The sequence below is a fragment of the Nymphalis io genome, chromosome 7 (genome assembly GCF_905147045.1).
Source record: "Nymphalis io chromosome 7, ilAglIoxx1.1, whole genome shotgun sequence".
In the NCBI taxonomy this organism is placed as follows: Eukaryota; Metazoa; Arthropoda; class Insecta; order Lepidoptera; family Nymphalidae; genus Nymphalis; species Nymphalis io.
Genome location: NC_065894.1, coordinates 4,452,567 through 4,470,550, shown reverse-complemented (window position 1 = coordinate 4,470,550; position 17,984 = coordinate 4,452,567). Strand labels below are relative to the sequence as shown.

At 30.0% G+C, this 17,984-nt stretch overlaps 1 protein-coding gene across 2 annotated transcripts in view; it reads left to right on the top strand.

The window, feature by feature from the left end:
* LOC126769618 (arylalkylamine N-acetyltransferase 1) overlaps positions 1-17,984 on the top strand; it is an 82,872-nt gene that overhangs the window by 49,863 nt on the left and 15,025 nt on the right. For both annotated transcript variants that reach the window (XM_050488492.1, XM_050488491.1), the window contains exons 2-3: positions 14,318-14,442; positions 14,890-15,070. In XM_050488492.1, the coding sequence (XP_050344449.1) occupies positions 14,372-14,442; positions 14,890-15,070 (252 nt within the window). In that variant the 5' untranslated portion in view covers positions 14,318-14,371. The remainder of the gene's footprint in view (positions 1-14,317; positions 14,443-14,889; positions 15,071-17,984) is intronic.

Genomic DNA, 17,984 nt, shown 5'->3' with positions numbered 1-17,984 from the left:
TTACAAGCACAAAAGTAATAATGTAAAATTTTATATAAGGTATTATATTCTACAGTTAAACAGCAATACTTAGCATTGTTGCGTTCCGGTTTGAAGGACGAGTGAGCCAGTGGAACTACAGGCACAAGGGACATAACATCTTTGTTTCCAAGGTTGGTGGCCCATTGGTGATGTAATGAATGGTTAATATTTCTTACATTGCCAATATCTACTGTGGTAACCACTTTTTTTTTTTTTTATAGAATAGGAAGGCGGACGAGCATATGGGCCACCTGATGGTAAGTGGTCACCAACGCTCTTAGACATTAGCTTAAGATCAGGTGGCACATTTGCCCGTCCTACTACCATAACATAAAAAAGTGTTAGTAGATTTTTAAATATTCTATTATTATCTCGGCTGTTTTGTACCTTAATTTTGTCTTTGTTTCTTTTTGGTTAATAAAATCATTTTATAATTATTACTAGTAAGTACAACTACTATTATTAATTAATTACAACTAATTCTTGTCACTTGTTAAGACAATCACATCAAAAGCTGTCAAACTTTCAAATACAAAAGGTCAGGGGCTTTACGACAACTATTTGTTCTGATAAATATCGAGAATCAATTCCGTTCCGCGACTCATTAACCAGTAATTTACTAAGACCCGTTGACTCAGTGAGCGGACCTCGCTCACGATCACTATCAAGGTCTAAGTTCGATGATCGCCTTTCGCCTCGCCCGCGCTATACACTTGTGAATAAGGTTTTTTTGTTACGAGAAGTCTTATCTTATAATGCTTTTAATTTGATATCTTTAATCAAACCTTAACTAATTATTTCATTTTAAAACTTTAGCAATACAAAACAAAAGAATGAGTAATGAGAGAAAAAGTAAACAGTTTTTTTGTTTATTATTTGCACTACTTACGGAGATTATAATAAATATAATCTCCGTAACAAATATAGGTCAGGCAAGTACAAAGTTTATCTCACAATAGAGGTTAGTGTAAATTGTATTATATTTGTTTTGACTAAACTATTGGATTACAATTATTTAAAGTATATTATGTCTGTAGTCTACATTGTTTGAGTTGTATCTAGTTCACTCGATTCTATTGGCAACTAAGCAAAATTTTATCTCATTTTTTACATCATAGTCCACTATCAAAGCTTCATTAATTTACAAATAATATAAATATAACATGACTTAATAAATATTTTATGTTTTATCTTTTTAGTTTTTTGGACGTCACAAAAACAATTATACAATTATTTTGAGTACATTTAATACAATATTTTTCGCGAATATAAAGATATAATCTCATCTTATTCTATACCTACCGTCAATTATTTCAAGATATTATCATTTTACTTGGAAGTGAAGATTTTTATTAACTTGTTTTATTTATAATTAACATAAAAGTTAAATCCAAAAAATAAAAATCTACATTAATTTTAACGAAATCGCAGTGTCAGTATAAATATACAACAAATAATTTGGGACAGTGTTCACTTCAATCAATTTAGCTTAATAGTTCACCAAGCTGCGTTTCATTAAAATTAAGACAGTAGTTTTAAGCGTGCACATACTTGTGTAACGAAAAACGGAAATAATAAAATCGATTATTTCATAAAGGTATTTAAGTATGATATTTTTGCAAATTTTATATGCATAAAACAATAGCAAGGACACACTTTACCGCTAAAAACGAGATGAATTATAAATTTATTTTGAAATTTTGATTTGAAATTGCGATTTTCAATCGAATTTAATAGATTCCATCAACTGGCCCATTTAAGTATTAATTGCATATACATGTATTTTTAAATGATAAATTATTTTCTTAGAATCGATTCTGTTAATTGTATAACGATTTTAACTTTATCGAGGTAAAATGTTATTGTTTTTTTTTTAATTTAACTTAGTAACAAATTATTCTTTTCCTTGTTCTTTTTAAATGACTTACAAATTGCATTTGTGGTTAGTATTTAATATAATTTAACAATCTCGATTTCCGTTGCTGTATGTTACATTAGTCACTTAATACGACAGTGCTTGTGCACTGTGGCACAAAAAGTATAAAAAATGCTGATATTTGTAGTTAAAATCAATTTTCCAGTTTTTATATTATATGTTACATCTCTCACGACACGCTCAATTCTATTAGCAACCTATAAATATCTGTCATAAGGAAAGATTAATTTAAAAAAAAATAGAAAATACTTTAAAAAAATGCATATAATTATGGTTTTATTTTTTATATAGAAATTAATATTACGTAAAATTTAAAGATAAATTTAATAGATGTTAATCTAAATGATTTTCTATATATTTCAAATGAATGTGTAGATTTATCAACGGTTGACCTACTTACTTCATAATGTGAGATGCAAAACAGCGCAAACTTTGACAGCTATTAAACTCGAATATACTTATAAGACAGTGGGTAATTGTTTTTTAGTGTATACACAAAATATCTTAACTTGTATGTCCCTTATTGACTAAGATCTGGTTGTTGGCAATATAACAATTTTTTTTTTTTTTATTTAACGAAGTTAGGCAGACTGTGAAATGGGCCAGCTGATAGTAAGTGGTCACTGCCAAAAGATGTTAACAATATATAAAATATTAATCATCCCTTACATCGACAATGCGCCACCAAAATTAGAAACAAGGATAAGATATTACGGCCCTTGTGTCTATTAGTATATATTGGCTCACTCACCCTTCAAACCGGAACAGAACATACTAAGTATCGCTGTTTGGTGGTAGAACTGCTTGAAGAAATGTGGTGTTAATTATATTTTTACTAGACAAACTTATTTTAAGATTCAATTTAAATCAACACAAATAGTTCGTAAAGTTGAACATTACACCAACTTTGATCTAGATTATCAAAGCTTTTATTTAACTTCACTACTTGGGTCAAATAAATATATAATATAAAATTATATATTAATAAAAAAATAACTAATCATATACATATTTAGAATCGTTGCATATTGTTAAATTATAAGTTCACTAATGTGAAAAATTACTGTTGACGCTAAAGGTCGTATGTGAAAATTATGATTAAAACCTGTTTATAATCGAAAGATTAACCTGATTTAACGAATCGTTATTGAACATTTTACTGGTGGTAAGGCTTTGTGCAAGCTCGTCTGGGTAGGTACCACGCACTCATTAAATATTCTACCGCAAAACAGAAGTGCTTGGTATTGTTGTATTCCGATTTGAAGGGTGAGTGAGCCAGTGTAATTACGGTTGGTAGCGCATTGGCTATGTAAGCAATGGTTAACATTTCTTACCATTCCAATTTCTATCGGCGTTGGTGACCACTTACCATCAGGTGGCCCGTATGCTCGTCCGCCTTCCTATTCTATAAAAAAAGATTATTTTTTAGTTCCGAGAAACTCGGTGGATTTTTCTACTAACAATAATGAACGTAAATGTTTCAATCTATTTTGCCACAAATATAGTATGATATTTTTTAATAAGTGTTTTCTAAAATATAATGAAAAAAGACCATCTAATCGTATAAAAAAGTGTAATGACAGATAAAATATATCAAACGGCGCTAGTTTGATCCAAGCCACTGAACTCGAAACTCTGACGTGAGCTCTTTATAGGGAGTGCAACATAATGGAATAAAAATATCAAAGTGAAATTTCGTAATTATCATTGTATTATCGTTGCTATTTATCTTGGTTTATTTACCTATTTATATACTATTTACGTATTTATTGTCGCTAAGTTAACAGACCTTGCTAACACGTAACCTTGAGGCGGACTGTCAATCCTTTCTTTTAAAACTATTGAAAGATATTCGGATGAGATCATAGACAATTTTTAGTATTTTCATAATTTTGACATATTCCTTACAATCATAGCGCTTGTAAAACTTAAAAATTGTCTATATTTTTATTCCTTATAATAAAATGTATTTATATATTTAATCGATTATAATGAAAAAAAATGGACTGGTTTTAGTTCAAAAACACTTCGAATGAAATTAATTTACAGTCAATATAATATTCTTGTGGCCTAAATGCTAATCAAATAAATGCTTACAAATATATATAAACAGAACATAAATACATATAGACACACCCACACAATACTCCATAATACCGACTGAACTGAGCACCACAAAAACAAAAACTTTTCAATATTTGTTTAATAGATTATTTGATAAATTAACTTTTAAATAGGAAATTTATAGGTTAATCAACTTTGTAAATAAACAATTAAATCCTTTGCCGGCTGTAGAACTATTAAGGTTTTTTTTTATAATACGAAACATTACTACTTTTTTATATACTATACTTTTGTCATTCGACAGCTCATTCAATTTTAATTAAACTCAAACTATTTTTTCCATTAAATACCTACCTACGTTTTCTATTATTTTACAAATATTAATATATACTCGTATTTATTTTATAATCTTACTATTATGGTTGGTAAATAATAATAATAATAAACACTTTATTTATTCATTTATTATTATTATACATTCACTTATTATTATTACATTCACAAAATAAAAAAATGCAGTGGTAGGCTACTACAGTGTGATAAACGATAATAGGCATTTACAACTTTTTGAATAAAAAATAATACAGCTTAATCCGTGTTAATACACAATCTTTAAATTGACAAGTGTAGTAATTATTTTAAACTTTAACGCAATTAAACATAACACGAGCTGAATTGAATACCTATTTATGTCATTTACAATCAGATACAGTAAAGATAAAGTACTGCTTTGTTGTCATTTATCGGGATCTAATTTCAATTAATTCAATTCATTAGCATTCGCAAGCTGTTATAAAGATGTTAAACTACGTATCTATACATAAAATAATAATTATTGTAATAAGCCGGCAATTGTATATAGACTAAAATAATGTTTATAATTATTTTTTAAACACTCGTGTCTCAATATCTATTCAAATGTGTTCTATTATCACACGAAGGCTTTATTTTCGTCTTATGAATGAAGCTTTTGAGATTTATTTTGAATATTTCACTTATTACGTGCAATGACGTGTATGAGACATACGTACATAGTACGTTGACTTTGGTCTTTGTATCCGGGACCTCGTCTCCACCAATTCTGTGAGATATCTTATTGACCTATTGTAATTATATCATAGTTTAGAAGCTAGCTGGCATTATAATATTATGAATCATATCACATAGATCTTACTTACCATCAGGTACCACCATGACTACTCCAGTCATTTGCCTTCCCGGCAAATATAAAAAAAAGAAAAAATATTATTGCCGTCCTTTTTTACTATTTCATATCCTAATCTTTCTTAACAAAGTGCAAAACTGTACCGAATTATAAATGCATAACACAAACAATTGTTCTATAAATCGAATCAAGCGATAAAAAATACATCGCTTTTAATATGTGTTTCTAAGAATTTTAAATTAATTTGCATACAGCTATGAAATTGATTTTCTTTTTGCATCTATCGTCACGGTTAAATATTGTTTTTATAACAACAAAGAAGCGATGAGACCTTAGGATGTAAGATGTTATGTCCCTTGCGACTGGCTTACTTACCCTTCAAACCGGAACACAACGACACTCAGAATAAGCGATGAGCGTTTAGTATACCTGCCTAGACAGACTAGATCAAAGCCTTACCGCCAAGTCAATATTGATAATAATTATATATTATATAAAATACGAAAGTTTTAAGTAATAAATCAATTCGCAAAAGACTTACATTATAAGTGTAGTAAGTAAAAAGCGAAACAATTATTCGTGTTAAAGAAATTTTATTTCTCATTAAGAATAATATTCACTTACATGAGAACATGAGATAATTACAATAATTGGCTAGCGGTATAACAAAGTAACATTTATTTATTTATAAAGCACATTAGTAAAAAAAAAATACAATTACGAAGAGGGTATCTGTGAAACCTTTGCATTATTGTCGATAAACTGGTCTTATCGCAAATTTATTTATCGCAGGTTTATTTTTTTTTATTTTTTTTATACTATTCAATTTAATAAACTATTTTACATATTACGTATTTGTGTTATTTTATATTGCTTTGAACATATATTTTTGTATTATTAATAAAATATTTCGTCAAAATTAATATATATTTAATATATAATAAATATATATTGAGATGGCCGAGATGGCCCAGTGGTTAGAACGCGTGAATCTTATCCGATGATCGTGGGTTCAAACCCGGGCAAGCACCACTGTATTTTCATGTGCTTAATTTGTGATTATAATTCATCTCGTGCTTAACGGTGAAGGAAAACATCGTGAGGAAACCTGCATGTGTCTCATTTCATTGAAATTCTGCCACATGTGTATTCTACCAACCCGCATTGGAGCAGCGTGGTGGAATAAGCTCCACAACCTTCTCCTCAAAAGGGAGAGGAGGCCTTAGCCCAGCAGTGGGACATTAACAGGCTGTTACTATAATATAATAAATAATAAAATCATAAATTACTTTTGTAAATTTATTTATTTATACAATGATATATACAAAACATATTTAAATAATATATAATGTGTCTCTTGTATAATATGTACGTAAACTAAGATTATATACATTAAAAGTCCTCCATATTGTACGTACATAAAAACGTTACAATAATACAAAGTAGTACGTAATTAATTTAAAATAGAACCAGTTCAAATTATCATCAAATTTATTATCAGCTGTAAATTATGCTATCGGTTTGAGTTCTTGTCTGAAGCTATAGTCTCTTGTCCATATTTCAACCAACGCTCGTCCAAATCTAGAAAGTAGGTCGAGTTTATTCATCACTTTTTGCCAAGTCTCAGCAATAGTTTATCTTAGTAGATCTTTTAACAACGTATTGTACGAGCGACGTTTTTATTTTTCGTATAAAATCAGCGAAACCATCCTCATATTTTTAATTATCAGACTTTTAAACCTATTCAAGCGGATAATAAATGGTCATTCGAATAAATGTTACTATATTAACGCACTTTTATCGTTTGCTGATCATACAGACATATTGTACGTGACATTTATGTGACAAACAATGAATTGCAACGATATTATTATATTTATATTAAGACAATTTAATTTTATAATTTTATCCGTAATCCTTCATATACAAACTGTATTTCCGTCACAGCTGCCGCATGCTATTGTTGTCATGTTGTCGTGACCAGGCATCGACCTATCGTTGCTTCCGACTCATTTATCATCACGACATCTAAACCGTTTAGCACTTCTGTTGTTTTATATAATTAAAATTAAAAAATAAATACTATATTGCTTAGCCTACTTATTATACACTTGTATGTACTATTAATATTACGTTCATATGAAGCTATTCATCCAGCGAAATGCGAGCCCAACCATGAGACTATTTTCTTGTTAAAACTCACGGAAATACGTTGCAAATCAGAAAAATCCACCGTTACCAAGAAATTTTCTTTTTTTAAAGAAATACTTTGCATACAGGATGCGTTATAAATGATATATTTTCTAAGAAAACCTCTACAAGGATAAAAGTATGTAATAACGCTGTCGCTATATTTTATTAGTTGTTTCAAAATGTTCCTGTCGCGACAAGCGCCGCCCTGGGGTCGAGCGCGAGGAGCGATTGCTTCTTGGCGCCAAGCAGCCTGGCGCCAAGAGCAATCGGGCCAAGAGCAAGGGGTGCGAAAATGTCAACAACAATTTTCAGTGCTACATAAGCGTTGTTTGATTTTTGTAAATGGGGTAATTCTTATACACTAGTTCTCAGCCGCAGTTTTGCCCGCTACGTTATGTAAAGGGGGAGGGGGGGTTTGGTTTTGGGGGAAGGGTTTGTTATAAAAAAGTATCCTATGTCCTTCCTCGGCATCCGAGCTTACTTCAAAATTTCGAACGTATGTTTTTTTTAAAAGTAAACATCAGCAAAGAAAAGTTTTTTGGAAAAAAGAAGAGGTTAAATGGGAGGTGTAACTTTTTATACATTTTACTCGTACACCCGTTGCGTGCTACGTTAGGGGCAGCTAGTAATCTTTCACACTCTTCAGTTACCCAGTCTATCACCCAATTACTTAGAATTGCTGTTTCTGTTTGAACAGTGAATGAGCCAATATAATAAGAAGGGCAAGGGAGTTATCTACCTTAAGATTAGTCTTAAAACACTTGATTGACGGTACATTTGCAGTATAAGAAGAATTCGAAACAATACATTATTTACGTCAACCATTTTTGAATGCAATACATATTTATATAATTAATTATTTTCAACTGAACTACTTTAATGGGTTACGTATCACGATGTTGTTTTGACATTTCATTGTGCCTATAATTCTATAAATTCATTTGGTCCGAAATCCTAAAAAAAGATTATCCGCTTACATTATACTTCCTAATACTAGAGATACATATTAAATTGACATTAAAAAATTCACGTATATTATATTCATTATACAGCATTGTTTTTATAGTAATTCTATACTAAAAATAAAACCCGGAAGACAGACTGGTCTGGGTTCACGCCAAACATACATACATACACCGTAACAAAAGAACGATATATGTTAGTACTATCGAGTAGAAAAACTTTAATTAGAGAAAAAGACTAATATTACGAGTGTACTTTCGAAAAATTTGCTTCTTTTGGAAAGATTGACTTATAGATTGACATTATCAAAAATACAGTTATAATTAAACTCGATAAATACACAAAAAAAGAACTTTATTTAAAAAAGTATTCTTTATAACATAACATTACCGGTATTTTATAAATATTTTTATCTTGAATGTAGAATATGAAGAAGAGAGCAGAAAAATACACACACATATATACTTACAAATGTATGATAGGATTTATTAGGTATTTTGCAATTAAATTACAATGCGCTTTATAATTATTCATTTTATGAGCTATAAATTAAAAATAATATTCTTTGTATTATTATTTTGACAAATGTATAATTATGCAATCCTGAATATATTAGTGATATGTGGGCATAAAATTCAGATATAATGTTATTATTACTAATTACAGGTAAATGGTTCACGTGCAAAATTTTTAATTAATAAAATAGAGTTATCTAAAAAGAAAAAAGCATTATATAGCATATTTTTTACATAATAATAATTCAATGTTGAGACACATCACAATACTTATTATAACAATCGAAATCCTTTGAATATGCATTACATACTGAGTTTTATTTAAAATATGAAAAGACTAATAAAACATTTGAATGTTCTGGTAAAAACTTTGTCTGATCGTAATATATTAATTAAAACTAAGCATGAATAATTATAATTACATAATAACAACACATGATAATGACAAAAAAGCAACTTGTGTTCTTGTTTTTAAATTTAAAAATATATTTCTCAGATATTTCTAGAAATCTAAAAATGGGCATTCATTATTTTAAGAAGCGATGACGTAAGATGATTTGAAGATACAGTTTTTTTTATCTATATATTGTGAAACTAAAGTAAAACCTATTTTGTTCAATTACATAGTTGGGTAACCTAGTTGCAGCTGTCCAGCTGGGATAGGCGACTAATCATCATATCGTTTTATTAATCTCAATCAAAATATTTAGTATCGAGGCGTTACATTTATTGATTATTAAATATATTCCATTCGTACGGCAATACCTCAGCACTTACACTTACTTACACAGGCAATAGAAACTCAGGCAGGTTTTATTTTTCTTTTCATTAGTAATTTTATAGTATGTTTTTTTTTTATTGCAATGGCCTTAAGGTGATTTAACACTCAAGGTTTTTTTATTAAGTAAGCCCTTTTTGGTTTCCGCGAGGCAGACAGCTTAAAACCAGGAAAAAATTGTTTTTTTTTTTCAAAATAAATTTACTTTAATACAAAAACTTTAAAATGTCTTTGTACTTTCATAACCTGTTTAAAACTCGTGTCTGACGTGTATTCTTTGTTAAAGAATTTCAACTTGTTTCTGCCTGAACACAATTTTTTATGGATTTATTAAAAAAAAAGTTATTTAAGTATTTCCTAAGATAATATAGTTTATTTGCATGAAATCTGATATTATAATTTTTACATACGTCTAATCACGTATATAACTTGTTATGGACTTTTTATAAATCAGGTCGATTTTAGAAATACCAAAGCTATTTTTTTCATTTAGATGTATTGATCTGATGATTTTGACTAATAACATATTACAATTTATTAAGCTACTGGCCAAAAAAGTAACGAATCTACAGTTTAATAAGGCAAATACATACTACAATTTATACTTTAGAAATTAGAGAATACCTCTATGTTTGCACACATTACACTCAAATGCTGTCCATTTTAATATGTCCAGCGCGTTGTAACTCTCGAAAATTGCAACGATCACCGAAATAACTCAGGTTGACATCATAATCAACAACCATAACCATTTTTTCAAGTTATGAATATGTTCATTCGTCACGCGATAACTTCAAATTGTTATTTAAATTGAAAAGTGACAATATATTATAATATGTTTTTGTCTTTTTAAATTACAGCAAATAATGGATCGTTTATTGTTACGTTACGTATTTTATTTTCGCAGATATATTTGAATAGTTGGCTTAAAGGATATATATTTTAGTTAAATACCTCGTTATGTATTTTTTTTAATAATCAATTCTTTTTAATGTATTTCCATATACAACGTTTTAAGCATATTGATCAGATAACAATATAATATTATAACTCGGGTAGGGCTGAAAACTAACCTGAATATATAAGATTAAAATCTTGGCCAAACTTGATGTGATCCTTTTTTTTAAGAATATTTTTTTTACAAAATTATTAAAAATATATTTGACCTTTATTATTATATTTATGTATATTATATAGACGTATCTATTTCATGTACTTTTTTAAGTTAACACTATTTTTCTGATATTGATCAATCTAATTTATTAATTTTATACATACCTAGTTACTAAATGAAAATAACGACATTTTAAAGCCCATATCTCAGTTCATTAACCTCATCGCTGGAATCGTGACAATCTCCATTTCATCATCATTCCATTCATTTTAATTTCTTTTAAACCAAAATTTAAGCATCTTTTATCTTATATACCTAAGTAAGATTTGTTGTACTCCACAAACAAACATCCGAATTCGCTTACACATTGCTTCCAAAACACTGAATCAAATTGTAAGATTTCAAAATGTTGACATTTGATAAACTTTTAAATTAAAAAAAAATTACATAGCCTTCGAATTAAAAGAAAATGCTTCTGAAGCATACACGTCTCACTTCGGCCACGTGTGCTAAGTTGCATTCATTTTATTTATTTTTTATGCGATTCTAAGTGATTATAATTCATCTCGTGCTATACGGTGAAGGAAAACATCGTGAGGAAACCTGCATGTGTCTAATTTCACAGAAATTCTGCCACATGTGTATTCCACCAACCCGTATTGGAGCAGCGTGGTGGAATAAGCTCCATACCTTCTTCTCAAAAATGGAGGCCTTACTGTTTCTAAGTTGCGCACGCATTCGCTGTGCGGAAACAAAACAGATTTTTGTCAGATTATTGCACGATTTGTCGTGAAAAAAATGCTAATTAGGAGTTCAGTTATCCGAACAGCGAATTAATTTCACGGTAACAAATTCACGAACTAACTACTAAAAGACGTAAAGGCCAAGGTGTTAAACATAAATCAAAAACGTTTTATGACAGTTACCAAGGTAATAAACGCATTTCCGCACTTAATAGGCATAACACAATAAATGACATTATGCACTTTAATTGCAATGTGGGTACAATAATATGTTTGCGTTTGTCGCTGAATATACGGATAATTGGCGGAATATAAATCAGTTGACTCACGACAGTACTGTCGTACAACAACGCTTTATTATAATCAAACTAAAGTCTATTTTAATAAGGAGAAATCGAAATTTGTATTATTTTTTTACATTTTGTTTTATACCATAAAGAGATTGAAACCTAAACTACAACACGCATAATCTAAGTTGGCCATTGTTCAAAGATATTATAAATATTATAGTAAAGAGTAGCGCTGACGTAGTTTTTGCGATTTTACATGAGCAAAAGTCTTGGAGTGCTCGCGTCGTATCGGCCGATTTGAACGCATAGTTCGTGCGTATACTATGCGCAAAAAATATGGTCCAATTTTATACAAAAAAAAATAAGAATTTTGACCACAGATAATTATTACTTTATCAAGTAATGATTACTTACAATTGTATATAAGTATTTACTTATAATTAATAAGCTGTTGATACTTATATGGATGATATAGTGTATAGATTTTTTTTCTCGTTTTAATAGTTTAAAACATTTCACTGAAACATGGTCACTGGCCATAGCAATACACATTATAGAAAAAAGATTCAAATAAATATTGCAAGGAAAGTTTTTTTATGATGTTATACTGTTCGAGAGAAGCTTACTACCACGAGCCTATAGTGGGATGTATTAGTTTCAGGGATGTGCATGTATATAATATGTGAGTTTCTTAATTCTACCATAACTTTTAAACGCCTGATCAGATTTTGATAAATCATTAGAATCCATACATCATCCCGAGTGACACTGGTCAAAATATATTAACTTATTAGTACGGTTTTTGTCAAGGCAGTTGTTTTTTTTTTCATTTTTTATTATTTATGAAACCTACAAGCTATTTTCCTTCTTGCTTAATAGTAAAATACTTCTGAATAATGTTTAATATTAATAGGTTAATAATTTTATTAAAGTAGTACAACTTTAAATATAACCTAAATGTAGACTACCTACAACGAAAGATATTTTAACTATCAAAGCAAGACAGATGCAAATTTAACACCGCATAGAATGCCTGCCTAACCTACATTACAAAGGCTAGCGCTGAATTATGCTGGAACTCTGCATAACCATTATAAAATCTGTTATGCTATTGTAGAACGTATTGCACTTATTTACAACGTATTTAATTGTTTGACAGTTCCAAAATTGACACATTATAGCTTACCCGCCACCTCCAAGTCACGATCTCGTTACATTTTGCAATTTAAGGGTTAAAGAGAGAGGCACTATTGGCACCAATTGTTTTAATTATACATTTTGTACCGTTGAAAATTAAATTACAATTTTAATGAATGTCGTGTTGTATTTATATCAATTGATTTATTTTTAACTGCTTAACTTTAACTGACGGTCTAGTTGCTAGCTTATAAGGCTGTAGATCTCCGAAGATTTGGGTTCAAATCCCGACACAGGCGAATAAAGTTATTGGGCTTTTCTTTCGATAAATTCTCTGTAGCAGTTTCGAGTTCGGAAATTGGCAATGTTTAGATTTGTACCTGGAATGCACATATAGACTTTGTTCTTGTGCCTGAACTCTATCTTGTCCTGTCGCATTGCCTTCTTTTCAAATTATGAGCTTAAAATAATAGGAAATGCATCTGTGTTTGCGCACAGAATTACACAAGGCTTATAATAACAGCGCAAATCATAAAAATAAAATTAATATATAGTATAAGTATACGTATATTTGTAGTTACGCTCCCAAAAGAAACTTACATTGCTTTTCTCTCGACAAAGTTACTTAATTGCCATTTTACAAAGAACCTGAATATAAAACATATTATACAAGATCAAGCAATAATTTTATAGATCATATATAATCACATATAATCTTTCATATAAAAAATCGCACTATACATCTTTTGTCCGGTTTCTGGCAGATGTAAATATAAGTATATATGTATGTCCTGTTTAAATTGAAGATGAGTAAGCATATGACAATAAAACACTTTGTCATATCTTTTGCCCACCATATCGTGTTACGGTGACGCTGACGCATGATATCCCATCATCCCATGTCAGTTTGCATCACCTATATTCGCGGGTTCACACAGTGCTAACTTCTTTATACAGTAAATATTAAAAAAATAAGACCTAACAATAAGTTGCAAGTTTGACAAACAGCAAGTTATTTAAAACATTAATTCAGAGTCTGACATAAATATTTACCCGCCGGTAGACGTAGTCTGGGTGGGTACCACCCACTCATCAAATATTCTGCCGCTAAGCAGTAATTTTTAGTATTGTTACGTTCCGGTTTGAAGGGTGAGTGAGCCAGTGTAACTACAGGCACAAGGGACCTAACATCTTAGTTCCCAAGGTTGGTGGCGCATTGACGATTTGAGGAATAGTTATTATTTCTTACATTGCCAAAGTCTATGGGTGGTGGTGACCACTTACCATCAGGTAGCCTATTTGCTTGTTTGGCTGCCTATAACATAAAAAAAAGACTTACATAGCTAGCAGTTCCAAATTAAATTATGATTAAAATAAAATGCTATTTTTCTCTTGTAGTTGGCCGACGAGCTGCCAGCTCAGCTTTCTGAGCTGGATCTCAGGCCGCGGACCATGGCTGCTTCCTACACCCTGCGCAAGTTGACGTCAAAGGATAAGGAACCAGTGATAGACTTCTTGAGGAGGTACCATATTATATACTATAAAGTTTTGTTTACTAAATTCTTATAAAGTGGCAGATTTTAAACAATACACATATTTTTTCATATATTTTTAAAGAGATACATATTTTTTTTAATCAGAAAAACTTTCGATACATATGGAAAAAAAGCAAATTACCGCTGGAAATTGACGATTTTGTGCAAAAGCGAAAGAATATAATGGTGGAAATGAGTTTTTTACTGAGTTTTTGTTCGATGTACAAATTTTATTTCGTTTGATATATGTATATTTGTAAAGTGCATAGGTATTTCGTCTCCTCTATTCTTATAGGTTAAAGTAAGACCAAGTTTTTATTAATTTCATAAATGAATCTCATATAAATATAAATATAAAAATTGAATCAAGGTATAAAATTAACATAATTGATAATTTATAAATTATAAATGACTTACAATTCTAATCTCTAATAGATTTTTCTTCCGTGATGAGCCGTTGAACCTGACAATAAACCTGCTTGAAACCCCTGAGTCTCGCTGTTTAGAATTAGAGGACTATGCATCTTCCACTCTCGGTGATGGCGCATCAGTAGCCGCAGTTGATGAAAATGGGGATTTCGTTGGCATGGTCATCAATGGAATTGTTAAAAGAGAAGTAAGTTGTTTAATATTTTAGTGCTTTTCGTTATATTTTCTAGACACTAATGAAAGTTAAACGCAGGATATATGTATATAGATCACAATTGAGATTTCCTAAGGATTGACTCAATATTCATCAAATCAATTATCAACCGATGTATATAAAAATGTAAATTAGACAGTGGGAAAAAATATGTTTTTATCGATCATTTAAGACATTGGGTCTAAGAAAACCATAGGCTTCAATAACGTGCCAAAATCGTTTGAACAACGAAAAAATAAATATCTATTAGACAGTAACACGTGTATCTTACATTTTTAATCAATTTTTTATTGCCTAATAAAGTTTTTTTTTAAGAAATATGAGGCTATTGTTAAAATATAAATTATTATGCTTCTCAAGTACTATAAATAGTCATTCGTATTCAATTCTATGAAAAGAAATGGCACGTGACTAAGATAAAACATGAAAGGAACTATTAAAAGTGATATAAGATATCGCTACTCATTCTCAGACAGATAGGCGTCGACGACGTCATTTTAAAATTAGTAAGCATTTTAATCACGTGTTTTGTTTTAATTGATGTTTTTGTTCTTTATCTTTATGATTATGATACTACTACTTCTCGTCTACTTTAACGTATTTTTAATAATATTTTTTACCTTTTAACTATATATTTTGAGTTATTTTAATAGGAATTAGAATTATCATTTTTTGACGCGTATCTATTGGTACTTATGTGTTTTTGAAAGAATATCTTGTGTGTATGTACTGTACTGAATATATAATTTTCGACTCGCGTTTCTACAAACAAGATAAATAATACTTTTGATGACAAACAATTTTCACCTGATGTTCCTCATTCGTTACAATAGGGTATCCCAACGATAGAGATTCGTGATTCAGAAACCTGCAGATGACTACAATATTTGCAAGTTAAGTCTGAGCTATGAACTGATCATCGAAAATAAATTTAGTAATCGTGATTGGTTGTTGTTGATTGTTTATTTATTGTAACGTTGACAGCTCGTGCGCAATGACTGTAATATTTATTTTCATACCTTATAAACTAAAACAAAATATAAGGCGCTCATTGTAAGATAATAAACTCGAAACTTCCGTGCAGGTGTTGATTGAATGTCGCCGGACGCAATGTGATTTTTAATTATCGAGATATGTCAGCATTCGTTCGATTGTTTTAGATACCTATAATCTAATATGCAGTTATGAGATAATCGGCCTGGATCGAAGATAATAGGCCTTTATTACTGGTTTTATTCGGAGAATGTTATCTTAAGAACCTTGAGGGTTTACATTTAATCCAATCTACATATTGATGATAATTTGTTCTTTGTTTAAATGACCGAGAAGATTCGATGGATAGAACACATGGACATTAATCGAAGCGACTTCATATATGATCAAGCACCAATGAGTTTTAATATGCCTAATTTGTAATTCCAACTTGTTCCTTGCTCGGCGTAAAGAAAACCTGAATGTCACATGAAATTCTGTCTAATTTATGTCACAAACATGCATTAACACACCGTGATGACAAACCTTGTCTTTATACGAGAAGAACTTTACCGAACTTGAGATTTACGGACACGATACTTCAATACAAACCGCAAAACAGCAGTACTTGATATTGTTGTGTTCAGGTTTGAAGGGTGAGTTAGCCAGTGTAATTACAGGCACAAGGGACATAAAATCTTAGTTCCCAAGGTTGATGGTGCATTATCTATGTAAGCGATGGTTGACATTTCTTACAATAATAATGTCTAAGGGCGTTGGTGACCACTTACCATCAGGTGGCCCATATGCTCGTCCGCCTTCCTATTATATAAAAAAAACATACTTTGATCAAATTGTTCATATTACTTTGTAAATCGCTAAATTGTAAACAGTAAGTATCGTTTAATGCACACAATAAAATTCGACTCCTTGAAACCAAACCAGATATCTCCATAATAATAATTTTATTGAACCACCTTATTTGTATAATTGGTATAAGGAATTATTTTGATATAATATTTTTTATTGTCCGTATGTACTTAATATTGAGTGGTATAATATTATTTTTATAATCAAAGCTCTACAAACATATTGTCCGTGAGTTTGGGGTATATTTTCTATTATTGGAATTAACGTTATTTTAGATGTGTCAAAATAGAGGTTACGACTCCCAGGGTTGCTTAGGTGATGGGAGGTTAAAAACTAATTCAGAGAAAATAAATAATCATATACGGTTTTACATATATTTTGTTGAATAAAATATCATAAATTCTACGCAATTCAGAATAGGTAATAAAACCCTAATATGTAATAAGTACAAATTAAAATACAATCTTGTTAACGATTAATATTTTAATATAAAGGAACTAATACAATATTCCACGATTTGAATTGCAATAACATGGATCAATAAAGAAATAAAATTTAATTGTTGCATAATTATCATCTATAATAATGTGCCGAGTGAAATAAAAATATACAACTAATCTCGTGAGAAATGAAAAAAAATATACATTTGTTTTGTCTATAATCCACTGACTAATCCACCAACGTGGTGGAATAAGCTCTAAACCTTCTCCTCAAAAAGGGGAAGAAGCTTTAGCAGTGGAACATTAACAGCTGTTAGTTTATTTATAAAAATATAAGACATCCGAGACCTTATCTTGGTCATAGTATGAATGCGAAATGTTTATGTTTCTCGATCACGCTGTTTCTAATGATGACTAGGTATTGAATTATCGCGTGGAATTTGATATAGGCTTTAATTTTAGCAGGAGTTATGAAAAATTCAAGGTTGATTTTTTCCATTTGCCACATGCCACTGGTTTTGAGTTGCGAAAACTTTATTTTTTTTATCTTATTATATTTTTTTGCGAAGACACAGATTATATCTAGCTTTAAATTACAATGAATT